At 39.4% G+C, this 21,266-nt stretch overlaps 1 protein-coding gene across 3 annotated transcripts; it reads right to left on the bottom strand.

The window, feature by feature from the left end:
- Nucleotides 1–3,718: 3,718 nt before the first annotated feature.
- Nucleotides 3,719–13,052, bottom strand: adrb3a (adrenoceptor beta 3a). 3 transcript variants are annotated; one of them, XM_063897386.1, is made up of 4 exons: nucleotides 12,136–13,052; nucleotides 11,227–11,520; nucleotides 8,127–8,228; nucleotides 3,719–4,647 (listed from the first exon to the last, which is right to left on the bottom strand). In XM_063897386.1, the coding sequence occupies exons 1-4, from the start codon at nucleotides 12,519–12,521 to the stop codon at nucleotides 4,623–4,625; spliced, it is 807 nt and encodes a 268-aa protein (XP_063753456.1). In that variant the 5' UTR covers nucleotides 12,522–13,052; the 3' UTR covers nucleotides 3,719–4,622. The 3 variants fall into 3 exon arrangements, with proteins under 3 accessions (XP_063753456.1, XP_063753454.1, XP_063753455.1); XM_063897384.1 differs by having other exon boundaries at nucleotides 11,227–13,052; XM_063897385.1 differs by lacking the exon at nucleotides 8,127–8,228 and having other exon boundaries at nucleotides 11,227–13,052.
- Between the last annotated feature and the right edge of the window lie 8,214 nt (nucleotides 13,053–21,266).

Raw genomic sequence — 21,266 nt, forward strand, 5'->3', positions numbered from 1 at the left:
TAACACCTTCAGCTGCCTTGGAATAAGGATTTTGCTTTAGGGAAGAGTCTTGAAGAACTGCCATTTCCTAGGGATGGAGAAGAAGCGCTGAACCTCACATGTAGCCTAATGCAAACCAAGATCGAAGTCATCATCTTGCAGCTATTACTGTATATGTAAGAAGTTCTATAGTGCACTTATATAGAGCTGGTAATCACACATGTACGCACTAGATGGCAGTAGATGGCCAAATTGGCTGGTTAGGCAATTAGGAGTCATTAAAGTAATTGAAGAGACACACTTTTCCTTAGCGGGCCTTCATTACTGTGTGTACTTCTTTCAGAGAATTGGCTGGAGCAACTCAAACCTTTCTACCCTGCACGACGAGTCGTCCTTATGGTCAGCTTATCATTTTACCCAGTGTAGTATGACAATCACAGCTCAACACAAGCCTTTCCTCAATTTCCTGGCTTGACGTGTCAACTGAAAACCCATTACAAGATCCGGTGAACCTATACTTGCCCCTGATTGGCGGTACTGTGAGGAATATAAAGATTTGAGAGAGGTCTTCTCCAAAGAAAATAAATAATATGCATCCTGTGTTCATCCATCTCGCCTGTCCTCAGAAACTGCCAGCTCTATGTGGGGGAAAAGTCAGTGGGGAGTATTGCTGCAAACAAATGAACTCTTGTAACACTTTGACAAACAGGCTCTGTTGAATTTTTCCGAGGGATTATCAGCCAAAATACACCACTGCTGCCCTTTGTCATAATTGTTATTTTATACATTATAAGGCATATAGCACTTGATATATTTGCATATTATTTTATATGTATTGCTTAACACCTGTCATAATATGAATCACTTTCCCTACTGTTTTGGAAATATAGGATCTCATAAAGCTTACATACACGTATGGGCAGATATAACATGTATCCTGTCACACATCACAATTTATATTCAAAACTGAAAGTAAACAATCCTTCTTGGGTTCAAGTCTAACTTTCAGCTGTCAGCAGAAAAATGTGTATTTTTGCCTTTTCACTGATGGATATTTTCCTTTCCTTTTTTAAACATCAGTACATTTTATTATAAGGGGGCGACAACACCGTTTACCTCCCACTTTGTCGATGTGCTTACCATGTTTTCCTCCCATCGCGGTGCATTTTGGCAGCAGATGAAATATCTGTGTGATGTTAGGTTAACTGTGTTTGCCCAGCTGTCCATTAAAGTCAAACAACAAAATGGGCCCAGAAAACACAGGTACAAAGGCAACAGCAAAAAGAGTCCAAAACATACAGACACTGTTGATTCTATCACAAAAAGACTCATGGGTAATTATAGCTATTAAACATATCGGGATGCTTTTATTGCTTTGAGATGGGAGAAAGAGGATTCCATGGCTGGGAATGTAAGCTCGTCCCACTGGCATGTGCCCCAGTCATGCTACCATATTACCAGGATGAAACTACAAGCTTAATCTAATTAAGGGGATTTTGAGTCAATTAGATTGAATGGTCCCAACTGGTGAGCTTTGAAGTCTTAAGTTTAGGGTTAATGGATTCTTCTTTTGGCTCAGATGCCCGGCGAGTTCTGGAAGTGTCTGTCTGACCTGAAGAAAAATCTGTTGTGACGCTTTCTCAGGGCCAGTGTTTGGCACAGTCTACTGATATTACATGTGTGCAATCAAGAGATGAAAACTGCACACTGAGAAGTGGATATCCAATAAACTTTTCATCAGACTCAAGTGTTTGATCAGAGTGTCTTGGTTGTGAGTCGTAGGAAAGATTGGAATCACAGTTTCTTTAAAGTTTTGCACATCTTACAAAAACAAGTGGAGTTGTTTCTACCCCTCCCCCTTTACCCTTACCACCCTCTCCGCCCGACCTAAAAAAAACCGAGGCATGATAAGTATTTAAACACTATCACGGACGGATAGACAGAAGAACTGACTGAAGCTAAGATGACAGACAGTTAGACAAATGGCTAAATGAAGCAAAGGAGCAAAAGATGTTGAGGTTAAAAAGACGGTGCAAAATAAGAAAGTCATTTAAAGGAAAAGGTTAAAAAAAAAACACAGTTAGAAAAAAAGAAAGCAAAAGAAAATAAATCTTTATATAAAATAATAATAATAATAATAATAATAATAATAATAATAATAATAATAATAATACATATTTATTAAAGCACAGTTTTTGAGAATTATTCCAGTAAAGCAACAGACCAGTGGGTGTGTTTCCAATTCATAATGACAGATCTGCTCTTTTAAAAGGCATCGGTTTGATACTTTTTAAATGTGTATGTGGAATATTTAACATATTTGTATGATTGTCTTAATGGGTTGAATATAGTTGGCCTGAGATTCCTAACCATTGCACTCTGTGATTGCTTATCAAATCCACCAATATGGCCGAGCTCTCGGTCGCACTGATTGTTTGATTGAATTGGTTGCTGTATTCATATCTTATCAAATACTCCAAGTTGTCATTAAGTACAAGTTTCTTTTTTTTATTTTGTGAAAGGTTTGGATCTGATATCAATCTCTTGGAAAATGTTGTAATTAGAATCAGCTGATAAAAATGATGTCCTAATCTCAGCAGGATGATTGTTTTCTCTCCTTTTGGGGGAGGTATTTCAGTGGAAACACAGCCGACATGGCAAAACTTCATATATTGTGAATTCCTTTTATGACTTTTAAAAACAGCAGAGCCAGAGGGGACTTTGGTTCAAAGTTTATACTTCAAACTTTGAGGATTTGGGTTCACAGATTCAGATGAAGGTTTGTCACTGGCTTAAAGAAAGACTGATGGGAGGAATAAGGTCAAGCGAATTGTAAACCGTTTTATTGACCTTATTCAGGCTTGATTAGTTAATAGGAATACTGGCTCCTCTGCAGCCTGGATGTTGGAGTCTGAATTTTGGCCAGCCGCAACAACGGTGGCTATTGTTGTTTTCAACCTTTTGAGTCTGTGTGTCATCTCAGCAAAAGTCTTGGAAATGAGCTTAAAAGACTTAAGTGGCCGGCTATTTCTTTATATTTACTGCAATAGCTTTACAACAATGCTGGATGCAGTCAAGAAACTTTACAGATGAAAACAAAGGTGTGGACGTGGTTCAAGGGGGGCAATTCTGTTCGCATTGATTTGGCAAACAGAAATGTATAGCTGTAAAGTTGAGATCAATATGAAAGCTAAGTTTGAAGATGGGTGTTGGGTGAAGTGCTCCTAAAGCACAGTATTAGGAAGTCATTTAAATTGGAATGAAACCGCAAATATCAGAGAAATATTTGGAAAAGGCAAAATATGTGAAAAGAGGAAGCCTACAAATTGTATCTTAAAAAAATCCTGTTTGGTACATCGTCTTAAAAAATCTATAATAATGTGAATACTTTTTTAGCAATATCAGTCCAAATAATTGCAGTTAGGTGTTTGTTCAAATTGTGCAGCCATATTAGGAAGAGGCCAATCCATTTTTGACTTGAGTTATTGCATATTGGCATTTTGATGTAATATTGGACACTTCTATTAAAAAAGAAAAACATTACGTTACATTTCCAAGAGGCAATTTGCAACATGTATGAATCCAGATAAATCCTTTTCAAAGTCAAATATTGTAATGCTATAAACTCAATCGTTTTAAAATGTCAACATATGGCACTCATTTGTGATGATTTCCATTATTAGGACTTTTCTTTCCTTCCATGGTATTGAATTTGCATACAGAGCACACATGACCAATATTACACAGTTTCATATTGTTTTATTTCTCAATGCAGCAGATAATGTGCGTACTACCACACAACAAGGTCTCCGATATAACAAAATAATGGATGTTTTGTAGGGGATTTTTCCCCCATCCGGTCCATTATTTTTCTATATTTGGACATTTCAGAGTGTGTTATTGAGCTTATACCGCAGTAGGGAGTGACTGATAATATAGCATGTAGCTGACGTGTTTTCTTATGGTCACCTGCGATTTGTAACACTGTACCTTTAGCATATATTCAGAACGATTGTTAACTGTTTAGAGGAAATAAGTCTGACTCTGAATCTAAAATTAAAAATCAATAGCCATGGCGAAAGTTAGAGAAGGGGATTAAAAAAAGAGAAGTGTTTTCTGTCGTTCACGCTTAAAAACGAAAGATTAAGACTGAAAACATACATCAGAATTGAATATTTGAATGCACAGCCCTTTAGTTTAGCTCATATTGCACTGACAAATGTGTGACAGTGATGACCATAGCAGAACCACGACTTTGTATTAAGTTAGAAAAAGTTTCAGTGTATCATAAATAGATAACTTACCAGACAATATACTGTACAAAATCAGCTCATACTTTTGACACCACAGGTCACATACACTGTCCAAAGGTTACCTGGAATGCATTTCAAACATTATGTCTCATTCAGGATGCTTTGGTGTCACTTCTTGTCTGTGATTTGAGCTGCAGCAGTCTGTCTCCTGTCCGCAGAGACATCCAATTTTCTCTACAGTCAGTCCCGTCGTCTCTTCGGGGTTATCAGTGCCGGTGGGTCGGACATTTCCTCAGCTCGTCCTCGCTGCTGTTTGCTCTTAGCCTTAGCAGGGAGTCACAGGAACGTCTGGAGAACAGTAGCTTCAGTAGATTGACATTTGACAGTTCATCAATCCTTTTCCTGCAATGTGAAGCTGAAAATAGATGGACAGAAGACAGGTGAACACCACATATTTACAGACTCATTTCAACTCCACCATAATTCAAACTATTCTGTCTTAATGATCTGATTCAACTCAGAAGTGCAAAGTCTGACTTTGTTAATAAAACAGCTATATTGTTATTTGTATTTTTCATATAGACTCTTTATTAATTGTGTTTAATATGTTTAATTGGTCAGACTAAATGAGGATAATAAGTCTGTAATTGTATATATGTTGACACAAGGCAGAAATGTCCCAAATGCCAACATTCAACAGTGAGTATGTCACTCCATCTCCCATTTTGTATACTATTTACATACTTTATATTATTTTGTTTAAGCTTCATTGATAAAAGGCACCTAATACCAAGGTTATCCCATTATAACCTCAATATTTCTGTGACTTGGCGTGCGGTTGTGATCCCACAAATGAATTTTTCTGTGTATGATTGTTTATGTTGTTAGCTTCTTTTGTTTATACCCTGAACAGCATTCCAGTTTCCATCAGATAAGACAGGTTACAATTTATTTATTCCTTTGTGGTTTGTTACAGAAAGCAATTGCGAGGTCGCCCTCATCATGTTTCTCCCTAGCAAGACAGGAATTCTGATGCTATCACCTCCACTGTACATGTCTCCACAGGAAGACATAAACTACCCAGTACTTCACAGAAATGAGAACGCATGCAGGAAGAAAAAACATATGCAGGATACAGTTAACAGTATGGGTTATCAGAATCCCTACAGTGTTGTGGAAAATAGTCCTTTTTACAATACAGTATGTAGAGAATAGTCAGTGTAGTCTGTGGCATGTTTCACAGATTTTAAGTGGAAGAATTTAGATGATTTAATGGAAAAGGACTCAAGGAATGATATTAGGTTACACATTATTTTGAATCTCACATTTACACATAAGGTTTTTGATTTTCTTTTTTATCATGCACAGACGTAGCTCTCATAGGAGCCTCCAATCAAGTTAAAGGAGCTATGTCTGATCAAAACAAATCCGTCAATTCGTCTTTTAATTGGTCTGTCGAAGAGGGATGCAATTAGAAATCATTTGGTTAAGATGATTTGTAAAACTTTTATAATGTAACACCTCTTCTGATATGATAAAGAGTTATTTTGCCATTAAAATACATTTGCTTAAGCTCCAAGAGGCGTAACAAACGGGCAGAAGGATTGAGTTGCACATTATTATTCCTAAAAGTTAAAAACAGATGACTTCTACGTGATCATCGCCTGTTTTTATTTTTGGCTTTTTTTTAAAATATATTTTTTTAAATGTTGGAAGAAATTAAAGTTACTCAAATGTTAAAAAACTGATGTAAAAAATAAAAATAATATAATACAAGCAAATACTTTAAGTTACATCTATCAATGTGCACCACCCTAAATCAAAGCTCCTATGTTTAACTAACACTGATAAGTTTAATTAGTGTTGATATCTTGAAGTATGCTTTCACACAGTCTTGATACTGTGTTGATTTTAGCTCCTGTGGATACAGCCCAAAAAAAAATCCAGTTAGGGTTTTATTGTTTCTTTTCCTTACCACTTTATAGTTATACTGTTCTTAATTGTTTGCCTAACTCCCGGATTCTTCCATTTACTGTAAAAAGTGCAACGTGGTGTGATCTGATATCACCCGGCTTGAAAGGGAGTGTTGGAGGGTTCTACCATCATGTTTTGATTTTTCCTGATCCTTATTTCATGCTCTCTTAGGCGTGATCTCCCTCTAAGCTAACCTTATGTACATTATGGAAGTTGGTGTGTGAGGTCGGGGTCGGAGGCACCTTTATCATACTGTGGCAGGAAAGCTTAGAATTACAGGGTTCACAACACAGGAAAGAAGCATTAGTGCAAAGCGGCCCCTCCTGAAAACGACATCAGAACATGAGGAGGCCCTAATGTGCTCACTGAGGCGCCTTTAATTATTACACTCGTTTTCGGGCCATTTAGAAATTACACAGGGCTTTAACCTGCCACACAATAGCAGCTCGTTGAGAAGCAGAGGTAGAAAGTACATTTACTAAAGTATGGTTCTTAAGCACTTGTTGAGATAATTCACTTGAGTATTTCCATTTTCATACTTATACTGTACTACTGCGTTTAGAGAGGTCCTTTTATGCTTTTGGGGGTTTTCCCTTTCCTTTATTGGGTTTTTCTGCATATAAAGACAAGTCCAGAGGGACTTTCACACTTCCCCCCTGCCTGAAATGTCTCCTTTGGACTGTTCCCACACATTGTACATGATAGGCTAATGGGCGGGAAAGCTCTAAGCAGTTGACCAATTACAACAGAGCCGGCCATCTAACCAATCAGAGCAGACAGGCTTTAGTTTCAGACAGAGGGTGAAAAGAGGTGCTGCAGCACAGGCAGTATGAGAAAAATAAAGAGCTTTTTGAACATTAAAACATGGAGACATGTCACAGTAGAAGAATAAAATACTAATATGGGCCTCAAATGAGCAGATTAGGGCCCCTTTAATTGGATTAGCTACTGGGTACATGTCCATGTTCATGTTAATCATAAAACAATGTAATACTATAATGCAGTTAGATACCTGAGAGCGGGAAAAGCTTTTAAGTTATCAACATCTGAACCAGCTGCATTATGAAATTGAGTTCAAATGAATGGATCTCAAGTAATATAAATCAGTAATGTAAAATATATATGAAAATGACTACCGTGAGTATGTACGAGTATATCTACACTGTAGTATTATTACTTGTACTTAAGCAACAGATGTGATTACTTCTTCCAGCACTGGTGTAAAGCTTGTCAATCACAGCCCTGTATCAAATGTCTGTCACCAGTCCTAATTGCTGTTCAACACATGGCCCTCACACCACATGGCCCTCACACCACAAGTTGTTACATTTACTGCACTTCACACTGCAATAATAAAGTGTCAACTATTAGAGCTTAAGTCTCTATGGGAGGACTCGGCATGCTGTGGGTAATACAATTATATCTAGATACTGGATTTAGCCTCTATGCGGATACAGTTTGTTCCACTGACACTTATAAACCTGAGATGTCAACAAGATGTCCTTTGAGATTTGTTTTCATGAATATTTCTGAAATAGTAACACAATCATTTTATGTAATCACCCACTTATGGTTGCTTTAGTGAGTCAAAAGCCTATTTATACTGGAAATGACATCCTCCCGCTCCATCTCTCTTCACTGTATTGTGTAATTGTATGGGTGTATAAAATGTATTTTCGCTGCTTGTTGTGACCCATTAGATGTTGCTTTAAAGATACAGCTGATTGGATCAGCCTCAGTGATTATTTTTTTGTTGTCCCTGTTCCTTCACTCTCTGCTTTTCTAATGAAATGCCGTTCATGTTTCTACAACAGTTTCTCTTGGGTGGACAATTATTTTTGTGTGCATTCGATGGCCATGAAAAGCCATATTGTTCATTAACTTTATTTGTCTTGTTTTAATCAATTCACTTCCTCTCACCAGTTAGTTCCTGGGTGTGATGCGACAGCACAGCTGGCACGCGTGTTTCCTGAGCACGAGTTGTAATATTTGTATTGCTCCATGCTCTCCCGTGCCTGGCTCCTGTGTAAAGACATATGCGTTCTTGGTTTAAACCCGTCTTTTCACTCTTTGAAATAAAATATTCCCCTCTCTGTTAGCTTAATTTTAGTGTCCTTAATCATGGATAAACTGTGCTCAACATCTTCCTCTGCTCATAACGTGCAGCAATGCTTTTCGAATAAAAAAGGACGTTGTCTTCAATAATTCCAATACACATATTAGGATAATATGTAGAGGCGGCTTGATGAATTGAATCTGTAAAAAAGCTAATGCAGGCCGCCTGACTTCAAACACTTGTTTCCACTTTGAGAAATGCAATTCTGCAGGGATTCTGTGAAAAGTTGCACTATCACATGGTGCATACGTGACAGAAGCTGCAGGCTGCTGTGTATGTTGATAAGGGCAGCGATGATATGCCTGCATGTATTTCTATGAAAACAAAGTCACTGGTGATAATGGCAGGGCAGAGACTTTTCCCTGGTAACCGGTCATGTTAGGTGTTGCCTCAATCTTTATCAACCCTCAGCTCCGCAGATAAATAAACCAGCATGTTGTCTCGGGGTTCAAAATGTGCTGCTCTTTCATCTTGCTGGATCGACAAATCTAAAAGTTTGACAGGGATAACTGAGGCCTTTTTATCACTCAATGATTAACCACTAAAGCACTCCTGACTTTACCTGGAAGCATGTGTCATATATTTCTCTGTTAAAAGCTGTTTTTGAGCCACAACCCCGCCACAGTCCTTCTCAAGCGGCTGGTCTCACTTAGGTTTGTAATCCCGTTCAAAGCGCAGGGTGAGTCCGCTGAGCTTTCCCCTTGGGGTGATTTAGTACAGATCACACCAAGCTCCTTTTAAGGAAGACTTTTATATCAAATGTCTCCCGTTTTACAGCCTTATTGATTATGCGTGTCAAATTCCAGTAAGAGAATGTTGTTTAAAGAGCAGAGAGGAATGATATGTATAAAGTGCTGGGTAAATATTCAAATCTAGATATACCCCCGTCGTAAAACTGGATAACTCGTGGGAATTCGGACGGGAAGGCCAGGGCTGAAGTTTAAGAGCTGGGCCACTAAATATCAGTTGTAAATTTGAACATTATTTTCTAAAATGACTGATATAGTATTTGTGTGTACAGTGCTTAATATGAAATGACTGGACTTCAATTGTAATTTTAAACAATTAAAAAATATACAGTGCAAGTATAATAATTTGTACCTTCAATGATGTCACATTTGAGACATTAACCAAGTATCTGAATGAACTGTTAGTTAAGCTAAGTTTTAAACATTTTTTTTAATGAAGTCAATCGAAGAGCACAAGATCCAATAATAAAAACAATATTCAAAATGTTATGTAAATGCCACAAATATTAACTCATAGATAGGCTGGCATTTACCTAATAGATAAAACATAAAATAAAAGGCTTGTAAATTTCAAGATTTTCCAGCAAATCTTCTAATTATTATTATTACATATAATTGTGTTTTCTAAGGCAAGCCCTCTGTCAACTTAGTGGAGAATTGCACCAACCCTACTTAACCTGTGTGAGCGAGGGTGTTCTCATTGGCTGGGATTCTTGTAAACAGCCTCTTGAGTTAAGGGGGAAGTCTTGTGTGCGAGTGATAAAGATTTATCTGCTGCAGGGGGTGTTGGGCAGGGCCCACTGAGGTCCTCCGACAGGCAAGGAGACACACTCATTTGTAGATGTCCTCAAAAGTCACACCCCTCAGTGGTCTGACACAGCCACTTCACACGCATCTCCACTATCAATATTGGACGCTTGTTCTAGATACAAGATAATGATTTCCAGTAGGTTTTCCTTCTAGAAAGTACAAGTGCGATAATTATATTGCTTCCTGATGAATTCTAGAAACATACCCACCCCAAACACACTACCAAGGATAAGTTTACTGCATAACATCAGATGGATTAATATGTTCATTCGTGCATTCATAACTCAGTATTACTTTGAGTTTTGTAATATTGTAACACCCTTAGAGCAGCCAGTGCTTCACAAATGATGTTTTCTGTGCTGTTCCACTGCAAATGATTACATTTCCTGAACGGTGGATGTATTAGAGATATCAAAATATGGATTTATGCTAAAATGCACAGTGGTCAGATTCTTAGTTAATGGCATCTCTGGTAATACTGCATATCACGAAAAGTAAAATACTGTGAACACCAAGTAGATGTGTTGATATATACAGTAGTCGTTGAATACTAAACAAGCCAATAGTGGGAAGTAATTCTGTAAAAATATATTGATAAGAAAAGAACAAATAAATATGAACTTTTCTTGAGCTTTTTTAGAAGTGTCCTATTCCCTGGTTTTATACAGATATTGTTGTTGAATTTGTCATACGTGACTCAGCACTTTCCTTTATCTTTTTTTGTTCTCAATATTTGGCAGTAGTTCTCATCAAACTGAAACGGGCACACGATCAGACACATGCATGTTTTGGCTAATCTGCAACAGGATGTCCGAGAGCAGAAAGAAATGGAAATTGTTTAATTCTTCATGACATTGATTCTGTAAGTCTTAGCATTTCTGCTTCACAGTGCAAATGATCTGCTCGCATGACACATGGTAGACCACTGATGTAAGACTTAACACCTTTTAGTCAGAGTGTAAAAAAGAGAAGAAGAAAAGAAAAAGTTTCAACCCAGTGGCCACATTCACACTGTCGGATATATCCCACTGTCCTTGATTCATTCAGGTTTGATCACAAGTCTGAGTAAGATGCACTGAGATTTCATAATGTAGTATTATGTATAAAACTTCCAAATGTAGTTAATCGAATTATCCTATTACTTTAATATAAAAGAACAAATTGTCTATAGTGTCACTCTGTGCATAAGCTGTCAGAATTATTCACTTAATTCTCTTTAAATATGATTATGGAGATTATACCCAAGCAAGTATGTAGTTTAGTGAAAGTGGACATTTTTGAAACATTCATCATACTTAAAAATAGGTGACTGCAGGTAAAATGAGGTAAGACAAAGGGAACTTACAATGTGGTTTCTGGTTCTGATAATTCGCTGAAATGTGTGCTGCCATTGGAGCGCAGAGCACCAGGGGAAACCTCGTCACTTTTGCTGCTTCCATTAGTGCTGCCCAGACTCTCACAGCCATCAGTCTTACTGTTTGGAGACTTTTGGAAAGAGCTGGCTGCGCCTGCCTCAGCCTGCCATGGGAAGCAGGAGCAGCGAGTCCTCAGCTCTTTATAAAAACGGTTTGGCTGCAGGGTGGACAGCAGCAACGGACAGCCCAGCAGGTTCTTAAACGCTGTGCGGAACTCCGGACTCCTGCAGTAGATGATAGGATTGAGACCAGAGTTGACGTAACCCAGCCAGTTTAACAGTCTGAAGATCCCTTCTGAGGGAATATCTCGTGCAAAAGCGCTGATGATGTTGGCCACAAAGAACGGCAGCCAGCACACAGTGAAGGTCCCCATGATGATCCCCAAAGTCTTCAGGGCCTTGTGCTCTTTGACGAGAATTAGCCGTGATGGCCGCCGCTTGGCGCTCTTTGCTCTTTGCACGGTATTCTGGGCTGGACACGCGTTTGGCAGGATATTGTTGATGTAGGGGCCAACCTGCGCTGTTAGACAATCATTCTGGAAACGCAGGCGATTCTTATCTATGAGCCGAACCTGCCGTGTGGCTATTAGAAAAACTTTAGCATACACAAATATCATTATGAGCAGCGGAATATAAAAAGACACAATAGAAGAAATAATAGCAAAGGCCCTGTTGGTCACGAAGTCACAGCATGTGGGGGTTTCGTAGCACTTTAGTGCATCAATGTCGTAGTCTCGCCAATACCCTTTCATAATGGGTACAAAGGAAATTAAAGCGGACACTACCCACACTAAGCAAACTATTAGCCTCGCCCGCCACTTATTGAGGAGAACTTTGTACCTGAGAGGCCTCGTAATGGCTATATATCGATCCACTGCTATGATGCAGAGCGTCTCGATGCTCGCCGTCACACACAGGACGTCCACAGAAGTCCAGAACTCACAGAACGTGTCACTAAGCTGCCAGTTTCCCGTCGCCACTATAGTGCCCCCCAGAGGAACTACGAAGACACCCATGATTAGGTCTGCACACGCCAGGGACATAATGAAAATGTTTGTGGTCGTCTGTAGCTGTGAAGTACGAGCTACCGCGATGATTACCAGCAGGTTTCCCACCACTATGGTCAGTATGATGATGACCAGAATGATGAGGATCCAGGGGCTCCCCGGATCGTGGTACGGATCAGTTCTGTTGGAGGAGGCAAGAGTGCTCAAGTTGCCATCCATTATAATAAGCTACAGGTGGTTTTTCTCACGTTAACACAACTAAAGAATATGCTCTTACAAGCATCATAAATCTGCTCACTAGATATAAGTTATTCTTGACTAGTTGCTGCTTACATTTCACAGATTAGGAGCCCTGTTTGGCAGTGTTCAAAAGGCAGTAGTGGCTTTCCATGTTTCCAGATGTGATGACCAAGATGTCATTTTTAGTGGAAGTTCTTCTGGTGCGGGCAACCAAAGCATGTTTTCCAAAAAAGGTGTATCCACAAGTGTCCTCAAAGCTGAAACAATTTCAGTTCACGGAGTGACAGCAATTTCACGAATCCGAGAAGCGTTAACATAAAGCAAAAAAAGATTTTGAGAAGTAAAGTATCCGGCCGTGTCCATTTATATATCCACTGGGATTTGAGTAGTTTGCAATGTTCTCGCTGAAGCTTGCAGGAGCTACAATGCCACTGTTGGACTGTTGGAGACCAAGCAACAGTGACGCCGTTGCAAGAACCACCAGAGTGCACCAGAGTGGCTGCCCTCTCTCTCTCTTCTCTCTCTCTCTCTCTCTCTCTCTCTCTCTCTCTCTCTCTCTCTCCCTCTAACACACACACACACACACACACACACACACACACACACTCTCTCACTGCAGGTTGCCCAAGATTGTATTGGCTCTAATCACACCCTGACTGAAGGCAGAGGGGAGGAGTTGAAAAGTGTGTCTGTGTGCTGTAGCCCCATAAAGGGATCACTCCCCTAATAGAGCCACACACACATGCAAACACTCACACACATACTTTGTAACCTATAGCCGCGTGAAAAATTAAGAGACCACTTATAATTTTCTCTTGTTTTAGTATTTATAGGTTTGTCTTTGAGTTAAATGTTTTTTTTAATTATACTCTATAAACTACTGACAATTTGTGTCTGTGTTGGAATTCAACAAACACTGGACTGGCTGCCATACATGTAGAGATTAAGATTTAAGAAAAAATTGGAGGGGTCTCTTCATTTTTTCCAGAGCTGTATATGCCCATATAAACACGTGAAAAAGAACTACTCCGGCATCAGAGCGTGTTAGACCTCCAACAAGTTCTTTGTGGCATTCACAATGTTTACTTGTAAGTGTAAAAGTATGTGATGAACATCCACTCCTTCTTCTTTAATGTCACTGATGTTGTTTTGAATGTAGCAGCTCCACTAAGCTTGTTAACTCATTAACTGGATCTGTCACTTGACTGTGTCAACAATATGAAAGACTTTTCCACTGCTGGCTTCTGTTCTGATTGTCAAATGATGCTGGATTATGTCAAACACACACTTCCTAGGCTCAACAACATGTTGTACCAGTAATTTGGGCACCAACTTTGCAGTAGAAATGAAATGTGACTGTTTTATTCTGTTTATCTTTCTTTTTTGTCTCTCTCTTCATCTTCATTCAACATGGCATGTCTAAAAGTCTCACAAGGTTTATTTGTACAACAGTTTGTGGTTACAGACCACTGCGCACGAGGCACCGATGCTAAAGAACAGGAATTAAATGCCCTCCATTTGACTCAAGTAGTAAAAGAAAATAATAGATTGCTATCACGGTGTTACTTGAGCCAGTGCGCTATATCAGAAGAACAATCAGGTAAATGCCTTTCATGCAATTCAGTTCAGATACCCAGCGCTCTGCTGCGATGCTGAGCTCTCTTGTCACCCAGCAGTTCCTTCTTTGGTCTGATCATCTGAACAACGGCAGCTGTGATTGCTCTGCGTTTGTTCCCAACCCTCACATTACTTCTACTTAATGAGACTATAAACAAGGGAATACTTTTCATTCATTTCTACATACCTTTCAGGGCTTGCACGCTGACTAATATTTCATTAATTCATATTTAGAATTCTTTATAAGAGCAGCTATCGAAATGCTCAATAAATCAATGGACACAATGAAGACAATATGAACAAGGTCTCTCAAGGTGATGAACCTACAGATATATTTTTTAACAAATCTTGAGCTAAACGTGGTCTTATGGAGCTTTAATTATTGTATCTTTTGGGTTTCTACTCATTATTTAGCCATATAGTCCACACGTGTACTGTTTTTGGTTCAATTTTGGCATTAGTAATTTTAACGGTTTACAGTGAAAAACCTTTAAAAAGCAGTACACTACTTCCTCTACACTAAAAGGCAGACAGACACAGTTAGCAACTAACAACATGCATATGAAACGTAACCCCAATGGTTCACAATAGCATAGTATTTTTAGTTAATCACAGAAGTGGCTCAGAGGAATTTGAATCATGATTTTAGCTGACTTAGTATAAAACACCTGTTGACCCTAAAGTATGTAACATCTGTCAAATGAAGGATGGTTAAAGGCAAATACATTTTGTCAATAACACTTTCCTCCTGAGAGGTAGAAGAGGCTATGTATACCATTATCTGTCCATTAAATGTTAAAGTACAGCTAAGAGATGGTTAGTTTAGCTAGCCTGTGTAGCTAGCCTGGCTCTTCTTGAAGCTAACAAAATTAAAATACCAGCACATCTAAAGGTCTAAAGCTCTAGTTCTTCTGTATATAAAACAAAAACGAGATAACTTGCTAATTTGAGAATTTAAGACGTGCTAATAGGTGGATTTGTTGCCTTAGGGAACCCAGGGCTAGCTGTTTCTAGTCTTTAAATTGAGTTAATGAGCTAACCACTTGCTGGCTTCCTTTTTAACATTTGCTTGCGATTGGTACTTTAGATATAACCTCAGAATGGGGAGAATACATTTAATGTGACAGACATGCTTAACATTTCACAGACTACCCACAGACTGGATTTTTTGCAGTAGGTGGAAAGCTGTCCGCATCTGTACTTATTTGTTGCTAATAAAAGTCACTCCCTAAACAAACGATCTTGAGAAAGAACCTAATAGATTTTTAATGAAATTGCGTTGTAGCATGCTTTTCTTTGCCAACATATACACAAGGGCTTCCTTTTTACAGTGTGTCCCGTTCCCTGTGGGGTTAAATGTTTTCTTTTTTTAAGTCTGGGCCACTTTGCCACTCAACAGACAGGATGTTGTGTAAGTATGAGTGCATTCAGAAAAGGGAAAGCGGGCAAAAGCAAAAAACTGGCCCCTTTTTAAACCTGACGACCAAGAGTCCACATCTGAGAGCATTTCTGTAGATGAAGGTCACTATACTGGGGAACTGACAGCTTGATTGATGCTTGTTTGTCTTTGCGTGAGAAGATACCATTGGTGGGCCTAAACATGTTTCGTGTATAGTCAAGCATGTCAGCTGGCTTATGAAAAGTTGTTGATAGTGGAACCAGCCGTGAAAGTTTGTCTTACCCTTAAAGAGAGTGATCTGCGATGATTAGATTACCCTACCATGCAGTCATTAAACATTTCATGGCAAGTCATTTGTAAAAATAACTGTCTCCAGTTTAGTGTGATGTCTGAAAATCATGTGAAAATCCTTCAGATTAACCAATTAGTTTAAGTGTTTGCAGCACCGTTACCTGTTCCCTGCTTTGTGTGACGTGAGTTGTATCTCTGGGTTGATATTTGACAGCATACTTCCTTGAAAAAATAATCTGATAACCAGTGTGCCGAACAGCCCAGGATTTGCTCAGTTCCCGAAAGCAGGCTGTAAATCATCAGGGAAGTCTAAAGGCTTTAGAAATCCTGTTTATTACACACTGACTCCCCACATATACTGCACCCTGGGAATGTTTCCTTCCTCTCCATGGAAACCTCAAAGGCGATATGTTCCAATCAGCCAGCATTAAAAAAAACAAAACAACTTCTGGTATTGCTCTGTCAAGACTTACAGCATATAGGGAAGGCCTGATCCCTGGCAGCCATCTGGATTTTACAAGCTTGCATTTCAATTCACAACGCAATCCATCTGGCCTGTGCCAACACTCCCATGCTTGGAAAAGTCCACACAGTCACTCTCCCACTCACTGCCAATGGAGAAAGCCCAAGGGTGTAGAGCTTGCCGACATCCGTTTGCTCATATTCAGTGAGGCTGATTGTCAGTCATTTGCTGTGGATTTTGAAAATGAGTGGCTCCTCAAGCTGTTTTGAAAATCTGCCGGCCATAGCTTTGTTCAGAAAGAGACGTTAAATGTCTTCATCCTGATGTTTGAAGATGTTGAATGTCTTCATCCTGTCAAACCAAAGCACAACAGTAATCAGAGTTACGGATGTGAACACACAAACAAGGTCAGGCTGTTACATTTACGAAAAGGTCCACTTTAAATCTGACTGCACAATCACTTTCACGTTCATGATCCGACATGTTTAAGGACTGTGATCGAAACACAGATTAAATCCCATTTCAACTTCACTTTCTACACCAAATCTTCACTGCAGTTCGGATTCCCCTGGCTTTCCTGTACATCACTTTTACCTCCTGTGAGTTTGTCAGGTTGTTTTCTTTGTCTTCTGCACACATTAGGTGGAAAAGATGATCAAGACCTGAGGGATCAAGTGGATGCAAATGCAAAACATCACTTGAGACCCCTGATGGGAATAATGGATCTACTTTATATGAAAGATATAAATGTAATATAATAATGCGTACATCACGGAAATTAGATTTGTTAATAGAACATTTTATCCTCATGAATGCATCCTGTGGGGTTCAAAGCCCTGAAGCAGTTCCCCCGCCAGCAGATCTATAGCATGAGATCATGTGCTGAGGCGATAGAGGTGAGTGGTGCAGAGGCCGAGCTGTTCAGCTTTCCTCCACTATCATATCGTGAGCAAATCACACACATTATGCTCTGAGTGGAACCACATGCTGGGATTTAATGGATTCTCTTCTGGGGCAGTATACTAGGAAAACTGAGCAACCAATGTCCATCCAAACACTCTCAGGGGAGACATCAGATACCAATATAAGCCTATTTTTGGGGGGCATCTTGTGTGTTTCTTGCGCGAAACCCTTTCTGAATGAATGCAGATGCTTTTTGTGTTCCTATAAAAAAATTCATATTTTGTGACTCCTTAGGGACAGCGCCACTAATCCACTTGCAATATTCTCTGCTGCTTCTGTATTTAGTTGTTTTTTTTGCCTTCTTGATCAGATTCAATTGCAAAATTTGCATCAACATCATAATGTAATATTAGACACCGACAGCGATGCTCAGTTTATCTCATGGTGCGACAATCACAGCAAATAGATGTGTTTGATTTTTGGTGGTAAAGTAAGATAAGGAGATTTACAGCCCCTTTTTATATCTGCCCAGTAAAAATGTTAATGAACTGAAATGGAAACTGCTTTAAGTCATCAGACAATCAAAGAAAAACCACAGAAAGGTACTTTTTCAAGCCAAGGAATTATCTGGCACAAAACCCTTTAAAACTGTAAGTTGTGATTTCTTCACTTCGAACCAGAGGTGTTGGTTGGCATACGTTGTTACCTTTGGACTGATTCAGGCTAGCTGTCCCTGTTCCAGTCATAATACTAAACTAAGCTGTAGCCATATTGTTAGACAAATATAAAAAAGGGTATCAATCCTCTCATGTAAATCTCCTCGGGATATTCAAATAAACGCATTTTAGAAACATTAGGGAAAAATCAAGAGTTAAAGGTGTCTTTTTTCTACAAGTTCTTATTGAGTGTATTTAAGCAAAGATCTGCAATTCTGGTTGCAATCTCTTGACCTCATGAAGTTTATTCAGCTGTATTTTGCGAAATCCTGTTCAGGGAGGTAGAGGATCCCAGAGAAGAGATCATTCTGATGTGTGGTTTAATTTCTAATCTCTTCCGCATGTGGAGGAGTTTGCTGTCCTTTACGCCTTCAGAGATGTCACTCAAGTAATGTCGACTCAGTGAAACGTCTCTCCTGTGGGCTGCCTGTTAATTAAATGTCCATTCTTCAACATGCAGGTCAGCTCTGCTTGTGTTTTCTTTGGGAGTACAACCTAATGACCAAGAGATACCGTACGTGCGAAACAGGAGACATGAATAAAGGCAGAGAAGGTTGATTTGAAAGCTGTCACGACATTATGAAGGCCCGAATGAGTTGGTAAACACTGCAACAAAAGCAAACGTGGCCCACTTCTGTGCCGCTGCTTGTGATATTTACAGGAAAATCCCAAACTCTCGATCAGTCGGGCAGGTTGATACCAGGTCGTAAATCTGAGAGGACTGTTGCCGATGGCCATTACAACATACTATTAAATCCATACAGCCACAAGGTCTGCCATTATTACTCAGAAGCAAACAATAAATTATAGTCAGAGTTTGACACTGGCTTTATATCTTAATAAAAGAAGTGCGTTGCTCCGGATCATCCTCTGCACCAGTGACAGAGTGAGGAAGGCAGGAGTTCAGGGAGCTGGCGCCACAGAGCGAGACGCACAGACAGAGAGAGAAGGGCTCTGGTTCAACTCTCCTCGGGTCCTGTGGGGACCGATGACTGCTGCTAGTGTCAGCAGCATGTTGGCACTCTGCAGTCAGCTGGAGTTTTGCTGACGTAAATCACCGTAATAGCTCGTTAGCAGCTGTGATCTCACTGATTCTTGATCGTGGTCCAGGTGAGTAGGTAATAATCCTAAACAAGCCAGATGAAGATTAGCTGCGTGGCAAATTGTGATGATCACAGTTGTAGAAGAGTGTGAGGCCAAACAATGGTTAATTGAGTGTAGGAGAGTAAAATAAGGGAACGGCACAGAGCAAATATGGGTAATAATGTGTGTGTTATGCTCAATAGACATTCTAAAAACATTCCTTAGTTCTTCAAACTAGTTGCATTGTTTTTATCATGGTGAAGTTCTTCATTTTAATGCCCCAATGAACGCTATATTTCACAATACTGTGCAGGTATTTCCCTCTATTTCTCATATTGTATTCTATATTACACATATTTTTGGTTATTGAAACATGACTTTGGCTGCTAGTCCTCCCATGTTTCCCATATTAAAGGAATTGTATCCAAACTTAGAAGCAAGAACAGATGAATAAAAATAATGTTGAAGACACAGGCAGTATGGAGGATTACATGAGCGTTTGATTATGAAATGGCTTCTCAAGGTTTCAAAACACCACATTTTGTTTTGTATCCTGTGAGTGACTGAGTTGCTTGTGAAAATAAAACAGGTTTGAACACATTATGAACATTGTGTTCAAGATGGTAAGATATATGTAGTTCTAGGAATCAGTTCTAAATGATCGCACCCTTAGTTACAATAGATTTTATTTTGTGGCGCCACATGGGGTTGAAGCCAGTTAGGTGGCTCTTTTTCTGTCTATAAATCCTACATTGGTATTACAAGAAGTGGTTAAATTGTTCCTAGCGAACGCTCTGGTGTCGATCCACAGCAAACACAGCAAACCCCGTCCTGCTCCAATATTCTACCATGAGTGAAAAATAAAACACTGAGCAGACATTACCTGCAGTGACGTACTGACATGCTCCAATACACAGTGTGTACAGTCAAACATTTTCCAGACAAATGTCACAGCAGTAAGTGAGCAATTTGGGCCTTGCTTAATAAACAAGTTGTACCACCTTTTTTCTCTTGTTGCATAAAGTCCACTGTAAAATAATTAAGAACGGTGAAGTCCGTCAATCAGCCTTAAGATATTTATTTTTCTACTAAGGACATGAAGTCCTTATTTTGGCCCACAAACCTCTGTAACGAATGTTTCCAAGGGCTTGTCATGTTCTTTTGAAAGCACAGTACCTGTAGCCACAGTGTATCAAGGCAGCGTATTGTATCTTGATTTGCAGCGCACCACCCACATAAAGTGGCCTCGTTATAGACCAAGTCATTTGTTGTATTTTAAGCGTCAGAAGGGAAAGCTCTCTGAGTCATTTTTGGAAAAGAAGAAGCTGCTTTTCATGCAGCTGCGGTGTGGGACTTCTTTCCATTTAATGAGTGATTCACCTGATAAAACACATAGAACTGGTCAACACCCAGAGTGCTGCACTCGTGTGACCTCGTGCACACACATCCTTTTTCTGTTAGAACAAATTGACTTTTATTCATCCCTTAATCTCTAACCTAAGTGTGACCCTCATAACTTTCCCTTAAAGGGGCCCTAGAGTTCTTTTGAGGGGGTTTCTCTTTCCTGTAGTGTGTTATATAGGTTTTTGTGCACATAAATAGTCTGCAAAAGCAAAAATCACAAAGTACCCTCCAGAGGGAGTTTCTCTCCCATACACTCCCCCACTTCATAACATAGTGACATCACGATGCAACACTTGTGCTTCTATTGGCTCCAACACATTGTACGTGATAGGCTAAAGGGGCGGGACATCTGTAAGTGGTTAACTAATCACAACAGATCCAGCCAGCTAACCAATCAGAGCAGACTGGGCTCTGGTTTCAGACAGAGGGTGAAAAGAGGTGTTGCAGCACAGGCAGTATGAGAAAAATAAAGAGCTTTTTGAACCTTAAAGCATGGAGACATGTCCCAGTAGAGGAGAAAAATACAAATATGAACCTGAAAATTAACTCAATAGGGCCCCTTTAATTCCTGCCATCCCAATTCCTTCGATTATCATCCCACCAACATACACACATTTACACTCATGTATTGAATATATCCAGTAAGCATCTCTCTCTAATATATGCTGGGAATGTAAAAATAAACCCAGATCATAAATAGAAGATAATCTCTAGAATATCATGTTAAATAAACTCATGTTAAATGCGGCTGGTTGTGCACATTTAAAATGAACTCTACCTGCACTGGAGTTACCGTAGTTTGGCCACTCAATGTTAGTTTTACTTACTGTTCATGTCCTTTTACATGA

Source organism: Eleginops maclovinus, chromosome 12, assembly GCF_036324505.1.
Source record: "Eleginops maclovinus isolate JMC-PN-2008 ecotype Puerto Natales chromosome 12, JC_Emac_rtc_rv5, whole genome shotgun sequence".
NCBI classification, from domain to species: domain Eukaryota; kingdom Metazoa; phylum Chordata; class Actinopteri; order Perciformes; family Eleginopidae; genus Eleginops; species Eleginops maclovinus.

Coding starts and splice junctions, on each gene's coding strand:
- adrb3a (XM_063897384.1), bottom strand. CDS start 12,521: ATGGATGGCAACTTGAGCACTCTTGCCTCCTCCAACAGAACTGATCCG. Junction 8,229..11,226: donor TCAGAACCAGAAACCACATT/GTAAGTTCCCTT, acceptor GTCTTTACACAG/GAGCCAGGCACGGGAGAGCA. Junction 4,648..8,126: donor TCACACCCAGGAACTAACTG/GTGAGAGGAAGT, acceptor ATCTATTTTCAG/CTTCACATTGCAGGAAAAGG.